This window comes from Daucus carota, chromosome 2, assembly GCF_001625215.2.
Source record: "Daucus carota subsp. sativus chromosome 2, DH1 v3.0, whole genome shotgun sequence".
Lineage (NCBI taxonomy): Eukaryota > Viridiplantae > Streptophyta > Magnoliopsida > Apiales > Apiaceae > Daucus > Daucus carota.
The window spans coordinates 14,210,508-14,223,246 of record NC_030382.2 but is presented as its reverse complement, the minus strand read 5'-3'; the positions used below and the strand labels follow the sequence as shown (position 1 = coordinate 14,223,246).

Sequence of the window (12,739 nt, the reverse complement as noted above, 5' to 3'; positions counted from 1 at the left end):
TCTAACTTCTTTTTAGATGAATTTGTTTATTTTCCCGACTAATTAATATCAAGGATATATAAGAATACCAAGCATGTGTTAGAAAATGGAGTTTTGAGTTCATAATTTTATTATGTTCTTGTTGTTAATTCCATAATCTAATGATTGGAAGTTGTTTCTAGATATCGGAACTTAAACTTTCATGTATGGGTTTAAGAATTTTCTTAATGAAATCTATAAGAGAAATAAAGTTGAAGTTAGTAGCTTGAAAGAGTTTGAAAGAGAATGTTGTTTGTCAATGAAATAAAGGGGGTGTTGGCTTTATATAGTATGACACACATGGGTAGTGCACAACGACTAAGGTGTGTGATGGTGCATGGTGTTCTAACGAGCCCGCGCGCCTCCGCCGCCCCGCCGCGGCTCGTCACCGTACGCGAGGCGACCTGGGCGAGGATTTTATTTGGGTTTTGATTTAATTTAATTAAAATTTATTTAATCAGTTGGGCGGGTTCGATTCTTATGGGCCGAGTCAAAGCCAAGTCAGATTCAGTGAACCTGGACATGTAACTGATGATAAATTAATTATATATATATCGAAACGGCTGGTTTAATGTGTGGATTAATGTATAATAAAACCATTATTATTTTATTTAAATACAAATCATACGTTTTGATTTATTTTATTTAAATTGGACGATTTATATTCTATATTAAATGGAGGTGTATCAGTTACACTTAGCCTCTCTTATAAATAGAGGCCTAAACAGCTGATTATATACACAATACACCTTACATTCTCTTCTTCACTCTTCCTATGATATAGCTATCAAATTCCAGCTTCCGTAACCAGAATAGTGTTTTATTTATGCAATTTATTTTCTGATCAACATTGAGCATGTTGGTACAAGTTGGTTTTCGATTTTTTCCCTTTGATCTAAACTATCTTTATGTCATAATCAGCATCCGTTGACTTTGAGATATCAGAGGGCGAAAATGAGAAAGATGCACTAGGTGATTTCTTCTGCAAGTTCTAGAAAATTTAGCCTGATTATGGAGTATCTTGAGTGATAAGTCCAAATATGTGTAGCTTTGGTTTCCACTTTTCCGGTTGATGTTTGATGACGTCGGGCGAGGAGCCTGCAAAACCATGCCTGACTGAGGGTGGTGGCTGTCAAGCACCTCCGCTGTAAGAATGAGAATCCCTTTATAAGGAAAATGATAAGAGCGTATATGAGTGTGTGTCCATGAGAAATAATGATACCACAATTAACCTTTACAAGGATTGCCTATCACGACCCGTCCTCCTCTGCTCCATTATTTCCGTGATAAAATGTATATATTTGTGTTATACCATAACCTTTATAGGATTGCCTATCTTCTTAACTGTTACAATATATACATTTTGAGAAATTTTTGCAGCTAGCTCAATCTACTCAATCTAGTGTCTAAATCAAGCTAGCCCCGTAGCGGATGAACATCGGTTTCAGTTTTGAAGCCCGTGTTGGAACACTATAACAGATTATGTACCAGAGGCTAAACCTTTTCTGCTATTGTTAACCGAATTTACACTCACTGATATAGCAGTAGTTAAGTTATAATTTTATCAAAGAGTACAAAGGTAATTACAAGCCTCAGTAGCGCAGGGTCCTTACATTTATCTGTCTTTTCTAGCTGGCCGGCCTAAAATTGTGTTTCACCATACACCTAGAAAGTGAGAAAATATATATTGGACACAGCTTATTTCATCCATATATGCATATTGAACTCTAATTTAACAGCATCGTTAATGCACTCCTGTGACTTTAAATATTACAGCTCCCTCAATCATGTGTCCCTGGAGTAAAATTACGCTCATGTGCTTGAATGGGATTAAATTTGCAATTGTAAGACCAAAAGGAGACGATGAGTTTTCTCTGGTAGAAAAGTACCCACGGAGAATTTTTGATACAATTGTCAAGATTAGCTACTGCAGAGACAATTTAACTCATAGCTATAACATATTAACTACTTTACTTCAGCTGTTAGCTAAAATCGACTAGTTTAGATATTTGTATGCTTGAAATCTCAAACTTGCATTGTGGTTTAACTCTTAATTTTGCTCCAAAGTGAGAGCTCTCCTGGAGTAGAAAGGCATAAGTTATATCTGAATCAATAACCCATTTTTCGTCATATTAGTTCCCTTGTTGGCTCCCCTACTTGGGACGTCTTTATGCTATCCTGTTGATTTAATTCTCGTTCTGAACAACTAACAAAGAATCAGGTTTTGCAAAATGATTTGCCAACTCAATCTCTAATGCGGGGCTGTCATGTTCTGAAGAAAAAGATCTCAAAAAGTCGAAAGCCAGAAAAGGACTTTAAAAGCATCAACACAACTTCATAGAAATGAATAGCTGAGCGGAAGTTTTGGTTGTCAAACTACTCTGGTGATCTTGAAAGGTATGGTCCCTGCACTTTTCTATTGCTTATTTGGTAAACATCAGCCCCATTCAAGCACAAGTATGACAATGATCCTGTTGAAATCTGACGGCTCAGATTTTGATGAAAAAGCATCAGGTCAATCTTCTCTTGACAAATGATCTAAATATTCCAGTCATATATACATTACTTTCTAAAGTGCTTTTAATTGCTTCCTTACATGCTTAACTGACTTGAAGCAATATATAATCAAAACATCAATTTAAGATGGAAAACATCATCGGCCTTTGCTATCCTCTTACTTACGTAAGATTGGCTTATGAACTCTATAATCATCTTTAAGTGAATAAAATTCAAAATTCTGTAGTTATACGCAATACGACATAAGAGCATCTCCAATGGTGCTCCTAAATAATTCCTTAAACAATAATATAAAATGTGGCTATTAGTGAGTTAATACATTGAAAAACGTGAGAACTCCAATGCTACTCTTTATACTTGGCTCTTTATTGAAATTTTATATGTGATTTATATAAATGATGGGGAAAAGTTAACTAAAAGAGAGGGACGATTGGAGGAAAATTAATATTATATTTATAAATAAAAAATTAAGAGCTACTAGGTGCTCTTTAAAAGAGAGGAGAGATAGTAGGCTCTTAAATTTTTAAAGAGCTTCTAAGAGCCCATTGGAGCACTAATTTTTGACTTGCTCTTTAAATTTAGAGTTAAGAACTTGTTTAAAGAGCCCATCGGAGATGCTCTAAACCTGTTTTTTGTTATAGCAATTTTCATGTTATCACTATCCCTGCATTCCTGCATTCCTTACTTGTGTTAACTTAAAGAACATAAATTTCTTTACTATCTACATCTTTTAATAAGCTGAGCCGTTTAAGCACAGGTGGAACTGCCTAATCATGATCAGCTTATAATATCATTATACATCCAATTCCTGTACTGTGCACAACATGTCCCCTGCCTTAATTAACTTGTATGTTACAAGCCTACTTCCGTCATAAATGATCAATCAGCGATAAGCATAGATATCTTGCTGCTGAGAGCACTATTTTACTTAATATTACCTCTTAGAAATGAATTTACAGCATATTGTTGAAACACAAGCAAAACTACTTGGCTGGTATGGATTTAGAACAATGCCTGGTTCTAGCTACAGCATTCTATACTACAAGTATCATTATGATGCATTTAACCGTCCTTAAAAAACTTTTGCAAGTTCAGCTATTTTACTAAAAATTTATATGACAATTTTTATGTCTTCCTACCGATATAATACCAGAAGAATGAATATGCTTGTAGAATTTTTCCTGGACAAACAGTCATTGTTTATGTTGCCTCGACAATCCCTCAATCATGAGAAATGTCTCAACTGGTTTAGGCATGTTATTGGCACTACTGTAACTCTGTTATTTAAGCTGTTGATGTGCAGAACTTGTTCGCCTTAACCACTTTCTTGTTTGAACACTTGAAACTTTAAGAGCCTGCAACCCTCCAACGGGGCTGTACATGTCTAAGTAACCTCATATACAGTTCTAGTGAAAACAATCAGGTTGCTTACCACCTAAATCAGGCAACATACGAAAAATATGCAATTTGACATCCCAGGTCTCGATCAAAGGACAACAGAGTTTATAAAGGCTACACGTAGAGCATAAACGAACCGAGCTGGTCATTAAGAAACTCGACTCGGTTCGGCTCGGCTCGTTAACGAGCTCGAGTTCGAACAACTAAACTTGTTCGATAAGCTTAACGAGTCCATCCAAGCTTTTCGAATGACCGACTCGACTCAACTTGGTTTCGACTCGAACTCGAGTTCGCTTCGTTAAACTCGAACTCGATTTGGTAAGCTATGTACATTAAAATATAATCTAATTTATAGTATTATTTAAAAAATGGATTATTAACCATAAGACTTTTGGTTTTTGTTCATTTTATTTTTAAACTTTCAATTTTTATTATTTTTTAGGGAAAAATAAATTTTTTCGCCACCCAGCTTATTGTGTATTTAGAAACTTACCACTAAACTATAATTTTTTTTTCTTTTTGTCACTAATGTTAGGTTTGGATTTTTTTTTTGTCACTAATGTTATGTTCGGATTTGATTGTTAACACTATGTTATTCTTTTTAGCATTATTATAATACAGTGGTAGTTTACAATATTATGGTGATCTGATATGTGTTTATATCTTTATATGTAATACTCTACATGTGCCCTTTATCTTAGAGGACCAGAGTTTGACACACATTTTAAGGCTCTTAAAAGATTTAGTTTAATAATATTTTTTTTCTGAATTAAAATTTAACGCTTGAAGTTTTATACACAAAAAGAAAATCTAAAAATTATGTTATAGAACTATGTTTTATAAGAAGTGTTAACCTCATAATACATGTCAATGGAAAAGAACTATAAATAAATGAGATAGACGGAGGGAGTAATAATAACATAAATTAGCAGTAAAATCAGGAAGAATTATAATTAGAATTCTAAAAATTCATTAAATCATCAATAATTTGAAATCAATGAATTCAAACAATTTATTATCTACAATCAATTCTCAAGTAAAACTAAGTCAAGTGATACCACATTTTTTGGAGTTCAACCCCACTCAATTCGTTTATAGTCCTAGCTACATGGTTAATTTATGTTATATTCTTGTTTGTGGTAACTTGATATGTTCTTATTATTGCAGTGAAATCCAAAGGTTGCCAGACTTAAAAGCTGACCAATAGAGACATATTAGAGACATGAAGATGCAATTCTGACAGACAAGATTCCCAGTCTGAGGATGAAGTTTGGAGAACCCAAAAACTATGAGTTTTGGTTTGATGTACCAAAAATTAGGGAAGTGTTGGTGATAAGGACAAGATCAGAGATGTTTATCAATGAGCTATTGCTAACATTCCTCTGGTTATTATGTTGTGGTCGATTGTCTTTTAGTTATAAATATAGTGGATTTAGTTTGCTAATCAATTTCTGTGTTCTTGAATTCAGGACTTATTATTCATTGTTTGAGGAACTTGATGCCTGCGACATGGCCTGAACCGGAGATGTGTATAGGCAATATATCAAAATTTAAAAGCTTCATAATTTTCTTTTTTTGATGGTCTGAAATTGAGGTTTCACTAAATTACACTTCTCTCGAATTCATTAGAGTGACTATATGGATTCATTTCTGCTTACAATCTTGCACCTGGTGCCTTCTCTATTTAGCGCGTTTCAAAAAAAGGGATAAATATCAAGTAGATCAGTCGTTTCGTCCAAATGTATCAATTGAGTCACTGATTCCCAAATTGACTCAAATGAGACATTCATTAGAAAAATTTGTATCAAATGTATCACTCTATTGTTAGTCGAAATTTTGAAAGTATTATATATTGAGTTTCACACATTTTTTTTGAATGGTATTACATCTAATATTTTTTTTAATGGTATTACATCTAAAGTGACCTACTTGATATTTATCCCTTCAAGAAAAGGCAAATTCTTTAATTATCTATAATTGTAATACTATTATCTTTTCTTTACCTTAACCTTTTAAATACTCTGTGTATGCCTGTAGTTTAGGATTAATCATTTTAAGAGCATTTGGATCATGCTTAAAATTCAGACAACAAAGCAAGCAAATTTTTCATTCAGGTACAAATGTGAAATACACGCAAACAATCAGAACATTTACAAATTAACATCAAGTGCATAACTCAGGCTGGGCGTGTTGCACGAATTTACATGGTATGCACTCAAGGACCGGCCTACCGAATGTATCTTTATGGCATCTATGACATGGTTGGTGTTTCTTTTTATTAAGAACAAAGGTGAGGCCGTGCTGGTGAGCGTCAAGCATAATATTGGTAGCCCCAAACTTGACCTTTGAGTAGGGAAACGGATCGATGCATCCTTTAAAATGAAAGGACAAATCACAAACATTGCAATGGTAGAACCAATAGTTCGTGTCAATCTCTTCTGAGCAAAATTCACATTGGAATTCATGAGGATGATCTATTACTTCTTCTGCGGAAGTTATCAAGTGAAGGGGGTGAGGATCCCATCGATGTGTCACTCTAAGTGGCTTAAGAGCACATTCGATATGTATGCATCTAAAACATTCAAAACCATTACATGCATAACAGATGTCAAACCCGTCTAGTGTTTGGTTGCACGCTGAACAAGTAGTGTTTTCACCAGCTGATGCACGAAAAAAGAAGTTAGGACGACTTTTGTGTTGATGAGCTTTGTGTACGATGCGTTCAGGTAGAATAACACAAGCACTGTCAAAATTGCGCTCAATTGTACTTTTCTGTGCATAATCGCCTTCATAAGTGTATCGCATTTGTGTCCCATTTCTAAAACCTTTACAACGAGCGCAAGACCAGATATCATGGACCCTGGGTTGAATTGCCACTATCTTGCGTCTATATCCTGCACGGTCAGACATCTCTTGTGGAAAGTGGGCACAGTATCCGTGGAGAATGTAATCACATTCTCCACATTCATAAAATGCACCATCTTTTATGGTGATAGATTCAGTGCACCCGTTACAGATAGGCCATATTTCTTCTTCAGAAGTAGTACTTGCAACAGTTGGATTTTTTAGTAAAAGTTTATGTTCGTGGCTCCAGTGGTTGATCTGATCAGGAGGTGTCAGGGCAGCATCCTTCGGCCATAATGTACTTCCCTTGATACAATGCCGCAACAACGATTCATGCTCTGGCAGTGGGAGTTGCACAAGACCTGATAATGATTTATGTATTGAATAATCTTGATTGGCATACTTGGTGTCACCATGGCTGCAGATGAGAATAAGGTCAAACAAATGGAGATTTGAAAACAAGTACTTATCCAATACAATTTAGTTTTTCTTAAAAATAAGTACTTGTTTCTGAAAAAGAGAGATATTTACATGCTTTTCTCTAGAAATGAGTATTTATTTCTACAAGACCTATAATATGCAGGGGAAAACTGACATAACAAAATACGAGATCAAAGACAAATAAATCTTACACAAAAGATAAGAAATCCAACCTTTTTGGAGGTGATGTAGCACATTTGATGTGCGCAAAGAATCTGCAGTCTGGACAGTGGTAGAGCCAATCTCTAGGGTCACGCAAATGTTGTCTACAGATTCTGCAAGACTGTTGAAATCTACGGTAATTTTCTGGTAAAGAATATGTTAGCCTAAGAGGATGCTTATGGTGAATATCACAGGCTAACAATGGTGGTAGATTACTGCACTTGAGGTGGATCCAGAAGGGGCATGTGTAGCACATATAAGAAAAGTCAGTATCCACCTCATGGCAGCCATCACATCGGAAAGTTGCTAGGTTAGCTAGAAAGGTTAGCTTGTGAGGATGATACGGAGGGTGTATAGTAATTTTATTAAAAGGTATAATACATGCCAGACAAATTTGAAATTCAGACTTATAGAAACCGCAATAGTAAGTGAACCATTTCAACGTGATGCCACAAACATCACATTTGTCTCTGGAAATAGGAAAGGATAGTGGACGTTCAGATAATTCTAGCTCATGTTTGTGGCTTGGATGCTCAAGCTTTGTGGGTAAATGTGCACAGGTTTTGTGAATTAAAACATGAGCACAATCATCTTCTTCAGCATTGGTACCGAAGTAGGTACAATGATAAATAGACGATGATTCATGCAGGAGTAGACCGCAGCCATAACAGAGATCGCCTTCACGAGCATGATAATCCTCGTTCTTTATCAGTTGATGACGATGAACTCGGCTTGCTAAGTCTGAAGAGATCATCACTTCTGAGTACAACATGATGTAATTTACCAGGCAAATAAATTTTGTAACGAAGTTAGGAGAGTACACCTTGATATAAGGTCTCAGAGATTTCATTGTAATATATAGGGTCTCGGAGATTTTGACGAAACTTGCATAAAATGTATACCATGATTCTGAAACAAGAATATAATTAACTACCACTTTGTCATTAAGAATTCATAAGGAAAAATTACATGCAGTACTCACACAGTGGCGGATCTAGCCAAAAAAAATTACCCAGCGTAATATTTTTTTTTCACTAACAGACTAGAAAGCTACAAGTACATCATACCTCATTTGAACTGAGCTCTACGATCTCCTGTGGACTCAAAGTGATCAATTACAGCCTCTGAATCAATATCATCGACATATTCTTTTTCAATGTGAAGCATCATACAACTCGAAAGATATCCGTCTTCCATCTTATTTCTCAGTCTTGTTTTTATAATTTTCATCGCAGAGAAGGCCCGCTCAGTAGTAGCAGTAGAAACAGGAAGTGTCAAAACCTCATTCTTAAAAAGAGTGACTACCTTTCAGGTGCTTGTATATCACTACCTTTCTTGTAGAAAGAAAAGAGTGACTTCATTCGTTTCTTGGGTTGTTGATCACACATCCTTAAAAGTTAAAACCTATTCAATTATCAAATGTTAGCACATAAGTAAGTAACATTTGAACTCAAAACTGAAAATTTTAATTTGGGCATTTTCACAAACACCTAGAGTACGTACAGTGTTTGATATATATTAACAAGATTACAAGAATAAGTGAGAATGATCATAGAATTACCTTAATCCAATGATGAATATCTGTGTTTGGATGTGAATTTGGATGCCCAAATCAAGTTGTACAAAGCCAGCTTCTCCGTAGTCTGTTCGGTGCTCTGCTCACTTCCAAGTCTGCTCTCTCCAGAGTCCAGATATAACTCACAAAATGTTTAATATGAAACTAATATTTAGCTTTTCTGTCTTTTTACCCAGCGGTAAATTTTTTTTTACTTTTACCTAAAAAATTTCACCCAGCTGAAGCTGGGCCCGCTTACTAAAGCATTCGCCCCTGTACTCACATGAATTTGCATAGCTAATGTTGGTGCACTTTTTAGTTTCATGTAGATAAAAAATATGCAAAGCCACTGTCCAAGTGAAGAATGTTAAAAAGACTTGTGAATAACACAAGTAAAGAATACAAGTAAAGAATGTTAAAAAGAGATCACCTAATACAAGAGCAAGTCAAGAATATTACAAAGTACTCCAACTAAAATATAAGTATAACTTTTTTCTAGAAAGTGCAAGGCTAGAATATTAGAAAGTACTCCAATTAAAACATATGAATAACCTTTGTCTAACAAACATAAGGCTATAACTATCAGTTCTATTCTAGCTTCCTGTGACCAGTCCTCAAGAGTAATGTTTAATTTCATGCAACTTATTTTCTGATACCAATACTACCTTGAGCATGTTCTGGCTGTGTCTTGATTGATAATTTTTGGTTGATTTACAAATTTTTCCCTCTGCTTCTTATGTCATATTTGGGATGCACCGACTTTAATAAATAAAGATTTAATGGTTAAACCTTGTGAGCAGTTCCGCTAAGCTTGGCGATGTAAGTTTGGCGAGTGTAAAGCTCCCAGAAAAGCTAAGAGGGGGTAGGACAATACATAATATGTCGATAAAGTTCTTGTGTCCAGTCTCATCTGTTCAGCAGGAAACCTTACAAGTTGCGTAGATACAGGACTGTTCCTTGGCCACCCAGATAGTTGAATTCTCTATCGAATACTCGCACTTTACTTGATTATGATTATTTTCATCTCCCATTCTGAAGATGGGTACTTGGATCACTAGTCTCACTTGGAAGCCGATTGAACAGTTAGATGTAACGTAGATTGAACAGTTATTTGAGTTCATGTAGTAGTGAAACTATTTTTACTAATTTAGTGACTAGTCAGCCTGAGTGATTATGTTACATTGATTCAGTTAATCCAGTATCTGTCAACATTTTCCAACCGTGAACTGAGAAAATACAAAAAAGAGAAGGAAAGAAAGAGAGATCCTGAATTAGTTGGATACTATTAAAGCCCAAACATTAAATGTTTGGTCGGTTGGTAGTTGGGCCAAAGTACAAACCTATCTCTATCTCTGTATAATGAGATATCCTAATAACCAAAAAACTAAATTTTTAAAAAAAACTCAATCTTCTAAAATCACATCTTTTTAACTAAAACACATTATATTTTTTAGATTTTCTAACTTAAAACCCGAACATCTACAATTAACAAGGGCACCATATATATATAATATAATATTATTATATATATGTACTATACTATTAAAGCCAAAATATTAAAAATCTGGTAGGCCGGTACTTGGGCCAAATTATGGGCCTACTCATATAATAAGTTATCCTTTTTAATAAATGTGATATGCATCTATACTATCTATTTAACTATACTATATTATTATTATTATTATTATTTTTATTATTATTATTATTATTATTATTATTATTATTATTATTATTATTGTTCAACTAAAACTGAAATATTAATAATTTTATTAGCCGGTCGAGTTTTATCAGCTGGTCAGTATTATCCTACGGGTCTTCTTAATATATAACATGCTCTAATAAATCTTTTTATTATCTATTATACCAGAATATTTAAAAATTCGATCAGTATGATCGGTTTGTATTTCAATTAAATTAAAAATACAAACGTTGAAATTACAAATATTATAAATCGCCCGTGCGTGGCATGGGTTATAAGCTAGTATATTATTACAAGTGTACATCAAAATCAGAACTTAAATTTGATGAGAAGAGAAAATGAGCAGCAATTAATATAATACTAGTTATCTGTTATACCCAAAATTCGACATTAAATTTAGTGGTGGGCTAGGCCCGTATAGAATATGAAGATAAGGACTCAAAAACTCAAGATTGGGCTCGGCAATATGTGGGCGCGCCCACATATCTGGGCGCCTCCATGAGGGCGCGCCCTGATTGGAGGGAGAAGACACATCTCAACTTTATAAGGAAATGATTTATGTGAAGACCGACTTCATGGGCCAGACCCGTGAAAGAAGACTAGGATGGGCTGACAGCTTCAAGATTGAGCCAGGCTCCAAGTGACCACGCCATGAAGAGTGGGAGTGCCTTATCTTCAGGGCGCGCCAAGTTGTTCGAGACACCTTTACTTGCGAAGATCAATGTCTGAAGGGCAGAAAGGGACACATTGTGCTTGGGGGACGCCCTTAGGTATATATGGGCTCTACTGTTAACTTGTCGAAAACTCTACCTTGTAGTCTGAGGAGTTGCCCTCCTTGGGAGATAGAGAATGAAGATTAGGGGAGGCCTTACTCTGTAGTCTGGCGAGTTGTTGTTGTCGGGGAGCTTGTGGAACCTTCTCGAAGACACGCCCTGAAAGACTTTATCTCTGTAGTCTGGCGGGTTGTCCCTGTCGAGGAGTAGAGAAGCGTCCTTGCATTTGGGGTAAGCCTTGGGTGCTAGAGAATCTACAAGGCCCAAGGCTAGGCCTCATCATACTGGGCCCCTTTCAGGAGGAAGACAGCAGAAGGGGAAGTCTAATCCAATTAGGTTTCTTGGGAGAAAGAACTACGTACTGATAAGTGCATATTTTTCATATTTTAAATGCCTAATTATTGCTTGTTCTCACTTATTTATTTGTTTATTTGTATTTTTTCAGGAATATTGCAAATGTTTGAAGAATAAAAGAATAAAGCAAAAAAAGAGAAAAAAGAGAAAAAGATGGGAAGAAAAGGATAATAGGGGAATATTCTCAAGGAAGCATCTAGATGGGACACCTACACCCCCCCTCTACCCTAATTTCTCCCTATAAATACACATCTCCCCATCATGTTTCACCTACCTAGGATTTCCTATTTTTAGTAGCCTCTCTTTTATGTAGTAGATCTAGTAGTAGCACTCTAAATTTGTAAACACTTTTATTATATCAATACAAGTATTCATTTTTGTTCTTAAATCTTGCTCTTTACTTTTTACTTCTAGGCTATGAAATCTTTCTCTAACCACATGAATTTCAAAATTGCTTGTGGATTGAAAGGAGCCATTAATTAGTTGTAGATCTCTTTATGTTTAGATTTAAATTTTTGGAAAGTTATTAAATCCTAGCACAAAAATTATTTGTGTGAGGGTTTAGATTTAACATTCCTAAATTATGTACGCTTTCTTTATTATATTTTCAAGTGCAAACAAGCTTTTGGTAAAATAACAAAAATTGTATTGAAACTTTCGATTACTCCCCTGCTCTGTTTCTTTCTTTTTCTTAGAACACAAAATCCACCATTTCCTGGCTTTTGTTATTAAAACCCAGCACACTCTGTTAGGAATCAATAATTTTTGATGATAACATAAACATTTTGTAACATGTCTTACTTAGAATCTTTATCAAATTTCAGTTGTAATTGTTACATTTCTTGTCTTTGGGAATTATCAACGGATGGGTAGAATAGGATGGCTAATTGTAAATATCCAATGCCATGTAATTTTATCTAAGTGAAGGATATTCAACTG

General features: G+C 35.0%; 1 protein-coding gene across 2 annotated transcripts; it reads right to left on the bottom strand.

The window, feature by feature from the left end:
• Positions 1-6,013: 6,013 nt before the first annotated feature.
• LOC108206494 (uncharacterized) lies at positions 6,014-9,346 on the bottom strand. Of its 2 annotated transcripts, XM_017376817.2 has the most exons (5): positions 8,981-9,346; positions 8,487-8,823; positions 8,243-8,328; positions 7,431-8,160; positions 6,014-7,195 (listed from the first exon to the last, which is right to left on the bottom strand). In XM_017376817.2, exons 2-5 carry the CDS (start codon positions 8,489-8,491, stop codon positions 6,097-6,099), a joined length of 1,920 nt encoding a protein of 639 aa, XP_017232306.2. In that variant the 5' UTR covers positions 8,492-8,823; positions 8,981-9,346; the 3' UTR covers positions 6,014-6,096. The 2 variants fall into 2 exon arrangements, with proteins under 2 accessions (XP_017232306.2, XP_017232305.2); XM_017376816.2 differs by lacking the exons at positions 8,487-8,823; positions 8,981-9,346 and having other exon boundaries at positions 7,431-8,328.
• Positions 9,347-12,739: the final 3,393 nt, after the last annotated feature.